Below are 19999 nucleotides of genomic sequence, written 5' to 3'. Positions count from 1 at the left end.
CAGCTTTAATGTGTTAATAGATCACTCAGATCCTGCCTCAGGTAAACAGGTAGTGACTGAGAAAAACAAGCCTGTGTGCCTGTTTCACCCGTATGAAAGGGCCTCTTGTGAGACTCCATTGGACACTTAACATAAACGGTCTAGTTGAGGAGAAACCACTGTCTCATACTGCCCTGAATGCATCATCCAATGACATAGCTAAGTCTAGCGGTTGCCCTCATACACCCCCTGAGAGACATGAGACAGATCTGTTTGTTTGTGTTGCCTTAGCTAAACTTTCCGGAGATGGAGGAACAGTAAGTCGGAAAGTGGTTAAAGGGGGAAACCATCTGCTGGTGGCACACTGCTACTTGAAATCCACCCAAAAGCTAATGTTTCAACGAGTTGAGCCAAAGCGGATTGGATTCCATGTTTTCCCCTAAAATCCATCTAACTGAAGATGCCAATCCTACATCAGCAGCTAGCCTCCTCACCAACTCCATCCCCCCAAGAAAGTAGATTTGATTTGCCTTTTGTTATTAGCAATATTTACATATGGTTTAACAACAGTTTCACAATTATTCTGAACATACTGTGTGTGTTTATATATATAAGAAAGACAGGGTCCTGAATATATATATATATAAAATATATATATAAAATATATATATAAAATATGTCTGTCTTTCAAAGACAATGTAAATGTAAATGATATAAAAATATATAAAATATATATATATATAAAATAAATATATATAAAAATATATATATATATATAAAATATATATATATAAATATATATAAAATATATATATATAAAATAAAAATATATATATATAAAATATATATATATATAAAATATATATATATATAAAATAAAAATATTTATATAAAATATATATATATAAAATATATATATATAAAATAAAAATATATATATAAAATATATATATACATATTCAGGACCCTGTCTTTCAAAGACAATTCGTAAAAATCCAAATAACTTCACAGATCTTTATTGGAAGGGTTCAAACACTGTTTCCCATGCTTGTATAAACAATTAATGAACATGCACCTTTGGAACGGTCGTTAAGACACTAACAGTTTACAGGCGGTAGGCAATTAGAGAAAGAGATACTCTGAATGCTAGAATCCTGACTAGAACCAAAAAATTTGATCATATTACTCCAGTGCTAGCCTCTCTACACTGGCTTCCTGTCAAAGCAAGGGCTGATTTCAAGGTTTTACTGCTAACCTACAAAGCATTACATGGGCTTGCTCCTACCTACCTCTCTGATTTGGTCCTGCCGTACATACCTACACGTACGCTACGGTCACAAGACGCAGGCCTCCTAATTGTCCCTAGAATTTCTAAGCAAACAGCTGGAGGCAGGGCTTTCTCCTATAGAGCTCCATTTTTATGGAACGGTCTGCCTACCCATGTCAGAGACGCAAACTCGGTCTCAACCTTTAAGTCTTTACTGAAGACTCATCTCTTCAGTGGGTCATATGATTGAGTGTAGTCTGGCCCAGGAGTGGGAAGGTGAACGGAAAGGCTCTGGAGCAACGAACCGCCCTTGCTGTCTCTGCCTGGCCGGTTCCCCTCTTTCCACTGGGATTCTCTGCCTCTAACCCTGTTACGGGGCTGAGTCACTGGCTTGCTGGGGCTCTCTCGTGCCGTCCCTGGGGGGTGCGTCACCTGGGTGGGTTGATTCACTGTTGTGGTCGGCCTGTCTGGGTCCCCCCTTGGGTTGTACCGTGTCGGAGATCTTTGTGGGCTATACTCGGCCTTGTCTCAGGATGGTAAGTTGGTGGTTGTAGATTTCCCTCTAGTGGTGTGGGGGCTGTGCTTTGGCAAAGTGGGTGGGGTTATATCCTTCCTGTTTGGCCCTGTCCGGGGGTGTCCTCGGATGGGGCCACAGTGTCTCCTGACCCCTCCTGTCTCAGCCTCCAGTATTTATGCTGCAGTAGTTTTTGTGTCGGGGGGCTAGGGTCAGTTTGTTTATCTGGAGTACTTCTCCTGTCCTATTCGGTGTCCTGTGTGAATCTAAGTGTGCGTTCTCTAATTCTCTCCTTCTCTCTTTCTTTCTCTCTCTCGGAGGACCTGAGCCCTAGGACCATGCCCCAGGACTACCTGACATGATGACTCCTTGCTGTCCCCAGTCCACCTGGCCATGCTGCTGCTCCAGTTTCAACTGGCCTGGGCCCTAGGACCATGTCCCAGGACTACCTGACATGAGGACTCCTTGCTGTCCCCAGTCCACCTGGCCATGCTCCTGCTCCAGTTTCAACTGTTCTGCCTTACTATTATTCAACCATGCTGGTCATTTATGAACATTTGAACATCTTGGCCACGTTCTGTTATAATCTCCACCCGGCACAGCCAGAAGAGGACTGGCCACCCCACATATGCTCTCTCTAATTCTCTCTTTCTTTCTCTCTCTCGGAGGACCTGAGCCCTAGGACCGTGCCCCAGGACTACCTGACATGATGGCTCCTTGCTGTCCCCAGTCCACCTGACTGTGCTGCTGCTCCAGTTTCAACTGTTCTGCCTTATTATTATTTGACCATGCTGGTCATTTATGAACATTTGAACATCTTGGTCATGTTCTGTTATAATCTCTACCCGGCACAGCCAGAAGAGGACTGGCCACCCCACATAGCCCGGTTCCTCTCTAGGTTTCTTCCTAGGTTTTGGCCTTTCTAGGGAGTTTTTCCTAGCCACCGTGCTTTTACACCTGCATTGTTAGCTGTTTGGGGTTTTAGGCTGGGTTTCTGTACAGCACTTTGAGATATCAGCTGATGTACGAAGGGCTATATAAATAAATTTGATTTGATTTGATTTGAATGATCGGCTATGAAGAGCCAACTGACATTTATTCCTGAGGTGCTGACCTGTTGCACCATCGACAATCACTGTGATGATTATTATTTGACCCTGCTGGTCATCTATGAACATTTGAACATCTTGGTCATGTTCTGTTATAATCTCCACCCGGCACAGCCAGAAGAGGTCTGGGCACCCCTCATAGCCTGGTTCCTCTCTAGGTTTCTTCCTAGGTTTTAGCCTTTCTAGCGAGTTTTTCCTAGCCAACGTGCTTCTACACCTGCATTGCATGCCGTTTGGGGTTTTAGGCTGAGTTCATGTACAGCACTTTGATATATCAGCTGATGTAAAAAGGGCTTTATAAATACCTTTGATTTCAATTAAGGTCAGTTATGAAAACTTATGACACTAAAGAGGCCTTTCTACTGACTCTGAAAAACACAAAGAAAGATCCGAGGTCCTTGCTCAAGTGCGTGAACGTGCCTTAGGCACGCTGCAAAGAGGCATGAGGACTGCAGATGTGGCCAGGGCAATACATTGCAATGTCCATACTGTGAGACGCTTAAGACAGTGCTACAGGGAGACAGGACGGACAGCTGATCATCCTCACAGTGGCAAACCACGTGTTACAACACCTGCACAGGATCGGTACATTCGAACATCACACCTGCGGGACAGGTACAGGATGGCAACAACAACTGCCCGAGTTACACCAGGAACGCACAATCCCTCCATTAGTGCTCAGACTGTCCGCAATAGGCTTAGAGAGGCTGGACTGAGGGCTTGTAGACCTGTTGTAAGGTAAGTCCTCACCAGACATCACCTGAAACAATGTCGCCTATGGGCACAAACCCACTGTCACTGGACCAGACAGGACTGGCAAAAAGTGCCCCTTCCTGACGAGTCACGGTTTTGTCTCACCAGGGGTGATGGTCGGATTCGCGTTTATCATCAAAGGAATGAGCGTTACACCGAGGCCTGTACTCTGGAGCGGGATCGATTTGGAGGTTGAGGGTCCGTCATGGTCTGGGGCGGTGTGTCATAGAGTCATCGGACTGAGCTTGTTCTCAACGCTGTGTGTTACAGGGAAGACATACTCCTCCCTCATGTGGTACCCTTGCTGCAGGCTCATACTGACATGACCCTCCAGCATGACAATACCACCAGCCATACTGCTCGTTCTGTGCGTGGTTTCCTGCAAGACAGGAATTGTCAATGCTCTGCCATGGCCAGGGAAGAGCCCGGATCTCAATCCCATTGAGCAAGTCTGGGACATGTTGGATTGGAGGGTGAGGGTTAGGACCATTCCCTCCAGAAATGTCCGGGAACTTGCAGGTGCCTTGGTGGAAGAGTGGGGTAACATCTCACAGCAAGAACTGGCAAATCTGGAGCAGTCCATGAGGAGGAGATGCACTGCAGTACTTAATGCAGCTGGTGGCCACACCAGACACTGACTGTTACTTTTGATTTTGGACCCCCCCCCTTTGTTTAGGGACACATCATTCCATTTCTGTTAGCCACATGTCTGTGGAACTTGTTCAGTTTATGTCTCAGTTGTTGAATCCTGTTATGCTCATACAAATATTTACACATGTTAAGTTTGCTGAAAATAAATGCAGTTGACAGTGAGAGGACGTTTATTTTTTTTCAGAGTTTATATGTCTGTTGCTTTATATGATGTGCCTGCATGTATAAGAGTGTATGTGTTTGTCCGTTTAGGCCTGTATATATACGTAAAGGTGAGTTCTGTCTGGTCTGGATGTGTTTTTCACTGGCTGCAGCACAAAGGTCTGTTTATGGTAGCAGTGTGTGTTAGCGTGTCAGAAAAACTGCCAGGGGAAATGAGGGAAAACACTAAACTAACAGAGCTGCCTTCAGAAAGAACACAGAGGGCCTTAACACACCTTCCCCCTGCAACACGGCGCACACTTGAACCTTTATACACCCCCCCCCGCCAGAAGGCACACACTCCAGACCTTCATACACATAGCCCCTTAAAACCTGCCCTCAAGAGCACACACTCAAGACCTTCATACACATAGCCCCTTAAAACCTGCCCTCAAGAGCACACACTCCAGACCTTCATACACATAGCCCCTTAAAACCTGCCCTCAAGAGCACACACTCCAGACCTTCATACACATAGCCCCTTAAAACCTGCCCTCAAGAGCACACACTCCAGACCTTCATACACATAGCCCCTTAAAACCTGCCCTCAAGAGCACACACTCCAGACCTTCATACACATAGCCCCTTAAAACCTGCCCTCAAGAGCACACACTCCAGACCACTATTCACTAACACTCCCCCTGCAACACACACACACACTAAGACTTCATTCAGCAAGCACATATTCATTCCCTTAATAGACTTCTTCCCCCTCCCTTCCCCATGTCCCACAGTGAGCCCCTACCCAGCCAGGCAGAGAGAAACCCCCGGATCACAGGAGCCGATTGTCCTGCACAACTCACAGAAACCAGAGTCAATTACGCAATTTTGAGAAACAAATTCCACATAAGCACTCCCAAGCAGGTGTGAAAGAGCGCTTGGGGAACACCAAAGTAACAAATCTGAATGGAACAGGGGTTGTAAAGCCTATTCATCGATTTAAGAACAATATTAACCTTCATGCACAGGCATAAACACACACAATATACTGTACCAGTCAAAAGTTTGGACACACCTATTCATTCAAGGGGTTTTCTTTATTTTGACTATTTTCTACATTGAAGAATAATAGTGAAGACATGAAAAATATGAAATCACGCACATGGAATAATTTAGTGACCAAAAAAGGTGTTCAACAAATTCAAATATATTTTATATTTGAGATTCTTCAAAGTAACCACCCTTTGCCTTGATGACAGCTTTGCACACTTGTGGAGGCCAGATCATCTGATGAAGGCCTCCAACATTCTCCTTCTTGTTTAAATAGCCCTTACACAGCCTGTAGGTGTGTTGGGTCATTGTCCTGTTGAAAAAAAAATTATAGTGCGACTAAGTACAAACCAAACGGGATGGCTTATCGCTGCAGAATGCTGTGGTAGCCATGCTGATTAATATGCCTTGAATTCTAAATGACAGTGACACTCAAGAGTGTCACCAGCAAAGCACCCCCACACCTCTTCCTCCATGCTTCACGATGGGAACCAAACATGCAGAGATCATCCGTTCACCTACTCTGCGTCTCACAAAGACACGACGGCTAGAACAAAAAATCTCAAATTTGGACTCATCAGACCAAAGGACAGATTATTTTTACTGGTCTAATGTCCATTGCTCGTGTTTCTTGGCCCAAGCAAGTCTCTTCTTCTTATTGGTGTCCTTTAGTAGTGGTTTCTTTGCAAAAAATTGACCATGAAGGCCTGATTCCTGCAGTCTCCTCTGAACAGTTGATGTTGAAATTGTGTCTGTTACATGAACTCTATGAAGCATTTATTTGGGCTGCATTTTCTGAGGCTGGTAACTATAATGAACTTTTCCTCTACAGCAGAGGTAACTGTTGGTCTTCCTTTCCTGTGGCGGTCCTCATGAGAGCCAGGTTCATCATAGCGCTTGATGGTTTTGCAACTGCACTTGAAGAAACTTTAAAAGTTCTTGAAATGTTCCGCATTGACTGACCTTAATTTCTTCAAGTAATGATGGACTATCGTTTCTCTTTGCTTATTTGAGTTGTTCTTGCCATAATATGGACTTGGTCTTTTACCAAATAGGGCCATCTTCTGTATACCACCCCTACCTTGTCACAACACAACTGATTGGCTCAAACGCATGAAGAAGGAAAGAAATTCCACATATTAACAAGGCACACCTGTTAATTGAAATGAATTCCACGTGACTTCCTCATGAAGCTGGTTGAGAGAATGCCAAGAGTGTGCAAAGCTGTCATCAAGGCAAAGGGTGGCTACTTTGAAGAATCTCAAATATAAAACGCATTTTGATTTGTTTAACACTTATTTGGTTACTACATGATTCCATGTGTGTTATTTTATAGTTTTGGTGTCTTCACTAGAAAATAGCAAAAATAAAGAAAAACCCTTGAATGAGTAGGTGTGTCCAAACTTTGACTGGTACTGTGTAAACACACAAAGATACACATTTATGAACCATACGCTCAGAAACCCAACCCTGACTTGTGCTGTGTTCATTCACTAGGAAACACTCTGGCTCTGTGATTCGGAATGAAAAGGCTTGTGTGTTATTTCATACACAGATGAGAGATGCATGAACTGAGAAATTCAAGCCATCTCTATAAGTCAGTTTAATGTGTTGTTATTCATTAAAAACACCACGTTTAACAAACTCAAGAGGCAAGTCCAATCTTTGTCTCACAAAAGTATATTTGTCTGCTGTTTGTAAACAGAAAATGCTGCTGCACTGTTTGGGTGGGCTTTTTTACCACTCATTTGTATACATGCAGTGAAGTGTTGACAACATAAAAAGACCTGTCACTGTCGTTAACCCTATCTGTCCCAAAAACACAGCAAAAATCTGCTTCAAAATCAGACTTTCATTTATATACATGTCCAGTCCTTACATTTAGCCTCACAATGAAGTGTTTGGCCATTTTCTTTTCAGGACAAGTATGAACAAATTAATTTTACATAAACAGTCACAATAATAAAAATAAAGGTCAGACAAAGCAAAAACGTGATAAAAATGACTTTATATGAATGCTGAAAGTAAAGAAATGGTTCGCTCAGTGGGAAATTCATACCCAACGAGTTCTTGACAACTGTGTCGTGTTTGTGACAGAAACAATGTGATCTTATTACAGTATTACAGACACTACGTCCTGGGATTTCCTATGATCTTCTATGTAGAAGAACCCCTTACCTTCTAATGACTCTTGTGTTGCTTTAGAGTAAAACATGTTACATGTGTGTGTTTGTGAGAGATCTCAGCTTTGAGACCTCTTTTAATAGTTTGCAGCTCAAACCATTTGGACTTTACAGAGGTTTTTATAAAAAGATCCCTTCAGGATCCGCCCTTGTCTCACAAACAACGCTCTAGCTAAGCCCTCATTAATCACACAGACTAATTGTTGGTCTAGACGAATTCAATAGTACAACCCAGAAGTCTGTAGCTCAAACTCAATGTTTCAAAGGGGTTACAAGTCCAAAACGCGCCGGCATCATGGTGAGACTAAAGAGTTACCAGCTAATTATGTTTCTGTGTTCACAAGTTATAGTGGATATTTAGCAATAGTATCAACTAGGCCTACGTGCAAATTTGGAAAGTTGTAATTGTCAAATAGCCACATAAAACTCTTTGGTATTCTTCTCAACATGTGGAAGACTGTGTGCAAACTTGCACACTAGTAACATGATGGCTCAAAATATCACTATTCTATCACATTACGTTACATTAAAAACTCCACCGCAACATCACAAAGTACACTCTTTGCCATTCTCCAAATGAGCCCTGCACTTCTTGCTTGGGTGGAGTCTGAAAAGCATAAGTCACTAACTGTAAAGTGAGTGAATATATACAAGAGAGCAAGATAGAGAATACGAGAAAGAAAGTGTGTGGGAAGATTTTGTTTGCATTAAAAAAAGAGTGTGCACTCTTTTGTAAGTGTTAATGTGTGTGTGTGTTGCAAGGCGGGACTCACTGTCTGTTGCTGTGCTGCCATTGGGCAAAGATCCCAGATCAACAACCAGGCCGTCCAGACAGACGTTCAGCTCGCCTCCAGCTACAAGTGAGCCTTTGTTCTCGGTCTGCAAGACCAGACTGAGCTGCAGATTCTCCACTGGAGGGTTAGGGGGAAGTGTGGGATGGAGGGAAGGAAAACGAAATAGAAAGAAAATTAAGGATTTGGGAAAAGTAAGATAGATGATAAGAGATAGGTCACTGCTCTTCAATAACCTATAAACTGCGTATAGAAAACCAAAGTTCTTTCTCTGACATGTTTGGAGAAAAAAAAAGACTTCCACAATTTTAAACTTGATCTTGCAGTTCGGTAGAAGGTAACCGCAAATATTTTAAAGTAGATAGAATACTACAGTAGCATGACTGGGAGTCCTGCTAACTATCCATGGACAATGGCCTACATAAAAATAAACATTTATTGTCTTACTCTTGCCATCATGTGTACGCAGAGTGTCAAGCAGGTCAATGGTGGCAGTCCCTAGTAACTCCTTCCTCAAAGTGTGGCAGCTCCACAGCTTAAGATCTAACCGGCTCTGAGGCGTCACATTCCTACACAAGTCATAATCAGATACACAGTCAAATAGGCCTACATTACACACACACACACACACACACACACACACACACACACACACACACACACACACACACACACACACACACACACACACACACACACACACACACACACACACACACACACACACACACACACACACACACACACACACACACACACATCAACAACAGAGTAAGTGAGGTTGAGATTAGGTGGGCTCACAGGGTGAGGTCCTCATTCCACTGTAACTCAAGGTGTCCAGTTCGTTTGCCCGTTTTCTTGGTTTCACTAGTCAGGCCATCTGCAGTCACCTCCACAAAAGAGCTGAGTCTGGAGCGGGTGGGCAGCTTAGGTGACTGAGGCTTTGCTGAGACCACTTGGTGAAGAAGAAAAAAACAAAACAATTGTTGAACATATAGCAAAATACAAAAAAGACTACTGTGGTACACCAACTCCAGCCAATCCCTAACCTACAGTTTGTAATACAAATACTTATTACAGCTACTCTGGATTTGTAACTGTATGACAAGCAAACACTAAAATGCAAATGCCGCCCTCTAGCTGTCACAGGCAAACAGGGTGGTAGTTTAGGCACAGTGTACTTCTGTTCATAAATGTGTTGTTGATTGCTCCATATTAATGTGATGCTCACTTGGCCAGCGAAATGTCAAACCTTTCTGGCTACCGTGGCTATTCATGTCAAAATTAACATTGAACTGAATTACATATCCGCTCAGGAAAACGTGGGCCGAATAACTGTTAGGATACTGCTGAATCTTTTCAACAGGGAGGACAGACCTGAAATGTTCCAATTATTTAAAACAGTCAAGGTGAATTAAACTTGTTTCATTTGATCTTATACGAGTGGGGGAGTGAGTGATGGGTGACAGCATAGTAGTGCATGCAATATTAACTGAGGAAAAGAGAGAGGAAAGGGAGTAATAAAGTGCAGGGAGAACAAATGGAAAAGTGGAATAACAATGGAGGATGAAAATGAAAGTGGGACAATAATAGCTTGGGGTGGTTCAGGTTGTCATGAGTTTAAGACAAATGCACACAGACACAGGGAAGAGGGTGAGAGTATTAGAGTAGGTTACAAGAGCAGGTGATAGATGAGAGGAATTAAAAGCTGCTTATACCTTTCAAGATCAACTGTGATTTCTCTGTGGTCTGGACATTGCCGGGTCTTGTCACACTGGCTGCTGCCATGACATCACAGCCCTGAGAAAGACACAGGCACAATCTAAGAACACACATAACTGACATGACACAGCAAACTCTGAAGTGAATCACTCACTGCAATACATAAAAATCACTATCTATCTATTTCCCGTGTAACCTCCTTTCCAACATACACAGTGGACCACAAAATAACAGTGGAGGCTCCTCAGAGGAAGGGGAGGACTATCCTTCTGTGAATTTCAAAAAATAAAAATTGTATTGATAACATTGAAAAAGTTATCCTTTTTAGATAAAGATTGACTAAATATATTCACATCACCAAATAATTGATTAAAACACATTGTTCTGTAATGAAGGTCTACAGTAGCCTCAGCAACACTCTGTAGGGTAGCACCATGGTGTAGCTGGAGGACAACAAGCTTCCGCCCTCCTCTTGGTATATTGGCTTCAATACAAAACCTAGGAGGCTCTTGGTTCTTACCGCCTTCAATTGACTTACACAGTAATTATGACAACTTCCAGAGGATGTCCTCCAACATATTAGAGCTCTTGCAGCATGAACTGACATGTTGTCCACCTGATCAAAGGATCAGAGAATGAATTCTGCACTGAAAGCATAAGCTACAGCTAGCTAGGAGTGCAGTGCATAAAATGTGGTGAGTAGTTGACTCCAAGAGATTAAGACAATAGTTGAACAGTTTTCAACAAATTCGCTTATTCAAAAATTAAGGGGAAGCAAGAGATAGTCATTTTCTTTCACTTTCAGTTTCTCTTACTTAGCTAGCAAAATGCGGCTGGCCAGTTTAGTTACTCAAACACCTGGCTCAAACAGAGGGATGCTATGTTAGCTAGCTGGCTATGACTATCCAACACAACACTGGAACTCTTCCAAGTAATAGGTAAGCTTTAGGTTTAACAAATGTATTGCCACCGGTGTAACTGCTTAATGACTATACACTGTAATGTTACTGCATGATTGTAACAAGTTTACTAACGCATTAGTTCTATTAGCTATATTGACTACAACGTTACTTTAGCTAATATGGGGACAACGACGTAGGCTGTGTGTAGCAGTTATGACATGGTTTGGCTTGGAAAGGTTTTTTCGCTAGGTCACATACAGCTGATGTGTTGTTCATTGAAGTCCACAAACGAAGGGAATAGGTGAGAGGAGTAGAGTGCATAGAGGCGAGAAGGAATACAACGTGGCTTCTATGAAAGTGAACTGTGTTTATGCGTGATCAGGGGTGTATTCATTCCACTGATTCTGTTGGAAAAAAAATCTCAAACGGAAGCGAACAAAGCAGGAATAAAAAAATACCTGAATTTGTCTCGTTTGCAAATGTTGGACTAATGATTACACCCTATATCAGCTAGATGCAGGCAAGAGTGTGCACGGTGGTATTGAATGCATGTATTTAACTAGGCAAGTCAGTTCATTAAGAACAAATTCTTATTTTACAATGATGGCCTACCCCGGCCAAACAAAGTTCAATTTGTAACTATATAGTTTTTTACATTTCTATTGGAAGGATTTAATCATTTGCAACTATGTCTACTTATGATTTACATACACCTTAGCCAACTACATTTAAACTCAGTTTTTCACAATTCCTGACATTTAAATCCTAGTGAAAATTCCCTGTCTTAGGTCAGTTAGAATCACCACTTTATTTGAAGAATGTGAAATGTCAGAATAATAGTAGAGAGAGTGCTTTATTTCAGTTTTTATTCATTTCATAACATTCACAGTGGGTCAGAAGTTTACATATACTCATTAGTATTTCGTAGCATTGTCTTAAAATTGTTTAACTTGGGTCAAACGTTTCTGGTAGCCTTCCACAAGCTTCCCACAATAAGTTGGGTGAATTTTGGCCCATTCCACCTGACAGAGCTGGTGTAACTGAGTCAGGTTTGTAGGTTTCCTTGCTCGCACACGCTTTTTCAGTTCTGCCCACAAATTTTCAATGGGATTGAGGTCAGGGCTTTGTGACGGCCATTCCAATACCTTGCCTTTGTTGTCCTTAAAGCTTGGTCGCAAATGGGTCTTCCAAATGGACAATGACCCCAAAGCATACTTCCAAAGTTGTGGCAAAACGGCTTAAAGATAACCTTCTCCTTAATGCAACCGCTGTGTCTGATTTCAAAAAAGCTTTACGGTGAAAGAAACACCATGCGATAATCTGAGTACAGCGCTCAGCCACCAAAACAAGCCATACAGATACCGGCCATGTTGTGGAGTCAACAAAAGTCAGAAATAGCTTTATAAATATTCACTTACCTTTGATGATCTTCATCGGAATGCACTCCCAGGAATCCCAGTTCCACAATAAATGTTTGTTTTGTTTGATAAAGTTAATCTTTATGTCCAAATACCTCCTTTTTGTTCGCACGTTTAGTTCATTAATCCAAATGCACAAAGCGTGTGCACTAAGTCCAGACGAAAGTTTTTTTTTAATTAATTAAAAAGTTCATAGAAACATGTCAAACGATGTATATAATCAATCTATAGGATGTTTTTTATCATAAATCGTAAATAATATTCCAACCGGACAATTCCGTTGTCATTAGAAAGGAAAGGGAACGGAGCTCACAGCCACGCGCCATAAACAACTCATGGCTTTCAGCTGAGCCACCTGCTTTGAGTGGTCTTATTCTTTCCCCTTTCACAATAGAAGCCTGAAACAAATTTCTAAAGACTGTTGACATCTAGTGGCAGCCTTGGGAAGTGCAATCTGACCCCATTTACACTAGATAATGGAAAGGCAATCACTTGGAAAAAAATACAAATCTCAGATTTCCCACTTCATGGTTGGATTTTTCTCAGGTTTTTGCCTGCCATATGAGTTATGTTATACTCACAGACATCATTCAAACCGTTTTAGAAACGTCAGAGTGTTTTCTATGCAAATCTACTAATAATATGCATATCCTAGCTTCTGGGCCTGAGTAGCAGGTAGTTTACTCTGGGCACGTTTTTCATCCGGACGTGAAAATACTGCCCTCTAGCCCAACGAGGTTAACTTTCTGTGTTGAGGAGCAGCGTGGCAGATGTGTTGTTACCTACCCTTACCACCTGGGGCGGCCCGTCAAGAAGTTCAGGATCCATTTGCAGAGGGGGGTGTTTAGTTCCAGGGTCCTTAGCTTAGTGATGAGCTTTGAGGGCACTATGGTGTTGAACGCTGAGATGTAGTCAATGAATATCATTCTCACATAGGTGTTCCTTTTGTCCAGGTGGGAAAGGGCAGTATGGAGTGCAATAGAGATTGCATCATCTGTGGATCTCTTAGGGCAGTATGCAAATTGGAGTGGGTATAGGGTTTCTGTGATAATAGTGTTGATGTGAGGCATGACCAGCCTTTCAAAGCATTTCATGGTGTGCTACGGGTCGGTAGTCATTTAGGCAGGTTATCTTAGCGTTCTTGGGCACAGGCACTATGGTGGTCTTCTTAAAACATGTTGGTATTTCAGACTCGGGCAGGGGGAGGTTGAAAATGTCAGTGAAGACACTTTCCAGTTGGTCAGCGCATGCTCGCAGTACACGTCCTGGTAATCCGTCTGGCCCTGCGGCCTTGTGAATGTTGACCTGTTTATAGGTCTTACATCGGCTGCGGAGTGCGTGATCACACTATTGTCGGGAACAGCTGGTGCATAGCGGGATTTCTAATAAGGTCCCGCTCCTTGAAAGAGGCAGCTCTACCCTTTAGCTCAGTGCAGATGTTGCCTGTAATCCATGACTTCTGGTTGGGGTATGTTCTTACAGTCACTGTGGGGACGACGTCATCGATGCACTGATTGATGATGCCAGTGACCGGTGGTGTACACCTCAATGCCATCGGAAGAATCACGGAACATATTCCAGCCTGTGCTAGCAAAACAGTTCTGCAATTTAGCATCTGCTTCATCTGATCACTGTTTCATTGACCGAGTCACTGTTGCTTCCTGATTTCATTTGAGCTTGTAAGCAGGAATCAGGAGGATAGAATTATGGTCGGATTTTCCAAATGGAAAGAGAGCTTTATACGCATCTTTGTGTGTGGAGTAAAGGTGGTCTAGAGTTTTTTCCCCCTTTGGTTGTACATTTAACATGCTGGTGGAAATGTGGCAAAATGGATTTAAGTTTCCCTGCATTAAAGTCCTCAGCTACTAGGAGCACCGCCTCTGGATGAGCGTTTTCCTGTTTGCTTATGGCCGTATTCAGCTCATTGAGTGTGGTCTTAGTGCCAGCATTGGTCTGTGGTGGTATGTAGACAGCTACGAAAAATACAGATGACAACTCTCTAGGTAGATTAGTGTGGTCTACAGCTTATCATGAGATACTCTACCTCAGGCGAGCAAAATCTTGAGACTTCCTTAGATATCTTTCAGCTGTTGTTTACAAATATACATAGACTGCTACCCCTCGTCTTAGCAGAGGCTGCTGTTCTGTCCTGCCAATACAGTGTAAAAACCCGCCAGCGGTATGTTGTTCATGTTGTCGTTCAGCCACGACTCGGTGAAACTTAAGATATTACGGTTTTTAATGTCCTGTTAGTAGTTTAATCTTGCTCGTAGGTCATTGATTTTATTTTCCAATGATTGCATGTTTGCCAAAAGAACAGATGGCAGTGGGGGTTCTCGCTCGTCTATGGATTCTCAGAAGGCAGCCTGACCTCCACCTCCTTTTTCTCCATCTTCTCTTCACACAAATAACAGGGATTTGGGCCTGTTCCCGGGAAAGCAATATGTCCTTCACGTTGGACTCTTTAAAGGAAAAGGCTTCTACCAGTTTGTGGTGAGTAATCGCTGTTCTGATGTCCAGAAGTTATTTTCGGTTATAAGAGATGGTAGCAGCAACTCTATGTACAAAATAAGTTCTAAAATAAGTTACAAACAATGCAAAAAAACAAAACAAATAACACATTTTGTTAGGAGCACGTAAAACGTCAGCCACCCTCTCGGGAGCCATTCTACATGTAGTAGCCTAAACCTAGCAATGTTACATTGAACTGGGTGCTTTCACACAGGTTTGGCTCCAGAGTTAATTAAGCAATTAACATCCCATCATGCTTAGGGTCATGTATAAACATTTTTCATGTTTACTACCATGGCTTTGCCCCCATAGAATGACAATGTTTCCATCCACAGGGCACGAGTGGTCACTGAATGGTTTGATGAGCATGAAAACTATGTCAAACATATGCCATGGCCGTCTCAGTCACCAGCTCCCAACCCAATTGAACACTTATCAGTCTGACTTTGTTGAGTAATAGTAAAATGCACAAGGTGCAATTTCGAAATTGGGTAGTGTGTCATCAGTTTTCCCCATCATGTCAGTCATTGCATACTTTAGAGAGATATTTATAACTTGTCAGAAATGCCCAGATCAATTAGCCCGTGTCAGATGTTTTTAACTAGATTTATTAGCCCATAGATTTTGTAGTAAAGTTTGAGTCACTTAAATATCACATGAATACACATTAGACATGGCAAATTTAATGAATTGCAATAAAATTAGCTTTGAAACAGCAACATTTGCTCTGCACCCAATGACAAAATGTGCAGAATTGCAGGAAACAGGCTTTAAACCTTTAAACATTTTCTCTCTGCCAACAAGAGGGGTGTGAACTGTTTGTGTCATGAACACACGTGAGGCATGAGTGAAAATGTTAGGAAACCCCTTCACTATGAGATAGTCATAGGAGACAGTCGTAGCTTGAATAGTTTAGTCATATCTGGGTGTTATCACGTCCTACAATACACCTTTTCGATCCAGCATAAATGTTACCCCAAAAACAAACCGTTAACTAGACATCAGATCCGACCCACTTGCTCCTCCGCGTACACATCACTGACAAACTGAAATGGTCCACCCACAGACAGTGTGGTGAAGCAGCCTGAAGAAATTTGGCTTGGCACCTAAAACACTCACAAACTTTTACAGATGCACAATTAAGAGCATCCTGTCGGGTATCACCACCTGGTACGGTAACTGCACCGCCCGCAACCGCAGGGCGCTCCAGATGGTGGCGGCAAACTACCTGCCCTACAGGACATCTACAGCACCCAATGTCACACAAAGGCCAAAAAGATCAAAGGATAACAATTACCCGAGCCACTGCCTGTTCACCCAGCTATCATCCAGAAGGCGAGGTCAGAAAAGGTGCATCAAAGCTGGGACCGAGAGACCCAAAAACAGCTTCTATCTCAAGGTCACCAGACTGTTAAATAGCCATCACTAGCACCTTAGAGGCTGCTGCCCTATATACATAGACTTGAAACTGGCCACTTTAATAATGTTTGCATAACTAATCTCATATGTATATAGTGTATTCTACTGTATTTTAGTCTATGCCGCTCCAACATTGCTCATCCAAATATTTAGATATTCTTAATTCCATTACTTTAGATTTGTGTGTATTGTTGTTAGGTATTACTGCACTGTTGGAGCTAGAAACACAAGCATTTCGTAGCCCACAATAACATCTGCTAAACACGTGTATGTGACCAATGAAAATTTAGTTGACAATTTTTTTTTAATGGTAAACGAACGGAGTAACGATCTTCATTTATCCACCATCTTTGGTGTGATCCCAACAAAAGGGAACCTAAACATTTACTGCGTGTAAGATGCACAGGGTGAGACATCGCATTTGCTGATAACTACTAGCTTAATGTACATCGATTAACTGTACACATCAAAAACTCAAAGTGGCTCATTGCCTCCATATTTAAATACCCTGCCCACAAAAACAAAACACGGAAGATGGTGAGCTAACGTTATAGCTCCTAGCTAGCCAACAGCTTTGTGTGGGCATAAGGACATGACAGCCACCTTTTCTCGTAAACGTAGTTAGATAAATGTGTACTATTGAAGAAATGTTTTCTACAATCCTGATTTACTTGACATTCCTGGCAACGTATTTCGTTTATTTTCTCATAAATACCTTTTTCAGCTGTGGTCCTCTGGTACCGCTAGCTGGTTAACTTTCATTTCCGCCTACCTCAATGACGGGGTCACGTGATTCACAGTAAAAGGCTAGCGCAATGAATTGTGGTTCACAACATGCAGATACAGGTACAGTAATTTGACCGCTTTAATAAACCAAAGATAACAATGCATGTTTATTTAAAAGTACATTTGCACCCCTTTTTATGTGACAAAAAGGAGAACACGTACTGGAAAAATAATCACAAATACACAAACTATCTGAAATAAAATCAAAACAATATATACAGTGCCTTGCGAAGGTATTCGGCCCCCTTGAACTTTGCGACCTTTTGCCACATTTCAGGCTTCAAACATAAAGATAAAAAACTGCATTTTTTTGTGAAGAATCAACAACAAGTGGGACACAATCATGAAGTGGACATTTATTGGATATTTCAAACTTTTTTAGCAAATCAAAAACTGAAAAATTGGGCGTGCAAAATTATTCAGCCCCCTTAAGTTAATACTTTGTAGCGCCACCTTTTGCTGCGATTACAGCTGTAAGTCGCTTGGGGTATGTCTCTATCAGTTTTGCACATCGAGAGACTGAATTTTTTTCCCATTCCTCCTTGCAAAACAGCTCGAGCTCAGTGAGGTTGGATGGAGAGCATTTGTGAACAGCAGTTTTCAGTTCTTTCCACAGATTCTCGATTGGATTCAGGTCTGGACTTTGACTTGGCCATTCTAACACCTGGATATGTTTATTTTTGAACCATTCCATTGTAGATTTTGCTTTATGTTTTGGATCATTGTCTTGTTGGAAGACAAATCTCCGTCCCAGTCGCAGGTCTTTTGCAGACTCCATCAGGTTTTCTTCCAGAATGGTCCTGTATTTGGCTCCATCCATCTTCCCATCAATTTTAACCATCCTCCCTGTCCCTGCTGAAGGAAAGCAGGCCCAAAACAAGATGCTGCCACTACCATGTTTGACAGTGGGGATGGTGTGTTCAGGGTGATGAGCTGTGTTGCTTTTACGCCAAACATAACGTTTTGCATTGTTGCCAAAAAGTTCAATTTTGGTTTCATCTGACCAGAGCACCTTCTTCCACATGATTGGAGTGTCTCCCAGGTGGCTTGTGGCAAACTTTAAACAACACTTTTTATGGATATCTTTAAGAAATGGCTTTCTTCTTGCCACTCTTCCATAAAGGCCAGATTTGTGCAATATACGACTGATTGTTGTCCTATGGACAGAGTCTTCCACCTCAGCTGTAGATCTCTGCAGTTCATCCAGAGTGATCATGGTCCTCTTGGCTGCATCTCTGATCATTCTTCTTGTATGAGCTGAAAGTTTAGAGGGACGGCCAGGTCTTGGTAGATTTGCAGTGGTCTGATACTCCTCCCATTTCAATATTATCGCTTGCACAGTGCTCCTTGGGATGTTTAAAGCTTGGAAAATCTTTTTGTATCCAAATCCGGCTTTAAACTTCTTCACACCAGTATCTCAGACCTGCCTGGTGTGTTCCTTGTTCTTCATGATGCTCTCTGCGCTTTTAACGGACCTCTGAGACTATCACAGTGCAGGTGCATTTATACGGAGACTTGATTACACACAGGTGGATTGTATTTATCATCATTAGTCATTTAGGTCAACATTGGATCATTCAGAGATCCTCACTGAACTTCTGGAGAGAGTTTGCTGCACTGAAAGTAAAGGGGCTGAATAATTTTGCACGCCCAATTTTTCAGTTTTTGATTTGTTAAAAAAGTTTGAAATATCCAATAAATGTCGTTCCACTTCATGATTGTGTCCCACTTGTTGATTCTTCACAAAAAAATACAGTTTTATATCTTTATGTTTGAAGCCTGAAATGTGGCAAAAGGTCGCAAAGTTCAAGGGGGCCGAATACTTTCGCAAGGCACTGTAAATACAATAGAAATTATCTTCCTCGAATGTTCTGACAGTTTATGAAATCTCAGTAAGAGGGCAAGCACATCACAACTATCACATTTCTTATAGCTTTATAAGCTTGCCAAAGTATCAAGTACAATTCAGCTATATACTGTATTTCACTCCGTTCACACTGTGTGTGAATTCAACATGGTGTGGTTGGCCAGTAAAGAATTAACAGCACAATTCAATTGGAAGCTATACTGTATAATTCATTTTGTGCTTGAACTCAACATGGTGTGGTTTCCCAATAGTTTTCACCAGGCAGTTAGTTACCAGTAGTCTGAAAAAAGTTGGCTATGATCCATAAACCTACAGTAAACGTTGGGTGACTTGTGAACAGTGAATAAGCAGCCCTATCTTTCATGTGTGATTGAGTCACATAATGACAGGACACAGGCTCCAAAGATTCAAATTCAAAATAATTATGAATAGCTGTGGTGTATATTTTGTTGGTCTTTCAACAAAAATAAAAATAGATATTAAGGCTGTGATAACTCCCAAAAAATGGACGAATCCTAAACTGGACAGTAGTCTTTCAAAGATATCAAAAAGTGCTGAAGCCTATCCAAAGTCAGCATAAGTGAGTGATCATGACAAACAGTGAGTAGCGGACAGTCCAGGAGGACGTTGGCCATGGTGACTCGTGTCGTGGTCATGGAAATAGATCATCACAGCCAGAGAAGGACCCAGTAGCAAGCACAGCCACACCAGCCCACTGCCATAGTTACCCCTGAAATAGTGTCCAAGGTAAACAGCTACCAGGAGCTGGGGCAGGGAAAGAGAAGGGGGCGTTAACGTTCATGTTCAAACACACACTGCATGAACACATATAGACCTATACTGTATGGTAGTTCAGTGTAACTCACCTCAAAGAGCATCATGATGAAGATCCCTAGATGACAGTTGTACAAGGGCAGAGCAATGAGATACTGGCAC

The 19999-nt window shown here is 42.0% G+C and overlaps 1 protein-coding gene across 2 annotated transcripts in view; it reads right to left on the bottom strand.

The window, feature by feature from the left end:
* The window catches only part of LOC123999927 (NEDD4-like E3 ubiquitin-protein ligase WWP2), a 42746-nt gene extending 25521 nt beyond the window's left edge, over positions 1–17225 (bottom strand). For both annotated transcript variants that reach the window (XM_046305970.1, XM_046305979.1), the window contains exons 1-5: positions 17126–17225; positions 10157–10238; positions 9240–9393; positions 8886–9007; positions 8421–8558 (exon numbers count right to left, since the gene is read on the bottom strand). In XM_046305970.1, coding sequence (XP_046161926.1) covers positions 8421–8558; positions 8886–9007; positions 9240–9393; positions 10157–10226 — 484 coding nt within the window. In that variant the 5' untranslated portion in view covers positions 10227–10238; positions 17126–17225. The remainder of the gene's footprint in view (positions 1–8420; positions 8559–8885; positions 9008–9239; positions 9394–10156; positions 10239–17125) is intronic.
* Between the last annotated feature and the right edge of the window lie 2774 nt (positions 17226–19999).

This window comes from Oncorhynchus gorbuscha, linkage group LG02 (assembly GCF_021184085.1).
Source record: "Oncorhynchus gorbuscha isolate QuinsamMale2020 ecotype Even-year linkage group LG02, OgorEven_v1.0, whole genome shotgun sequence".
NCBI classification, from domain to species: domain Eukaryota; kingdom Metazoa; phylum Chordata; class Actinopteri; order Salmoniformes; family Salmonidae; genus Oncorhynchus; species Oncorhynchus gorbuscha.
Note: the sequence above shows the minus strand (reverse complement) of the source record. Positions and strands in the feature narration are given on the sequence as shown.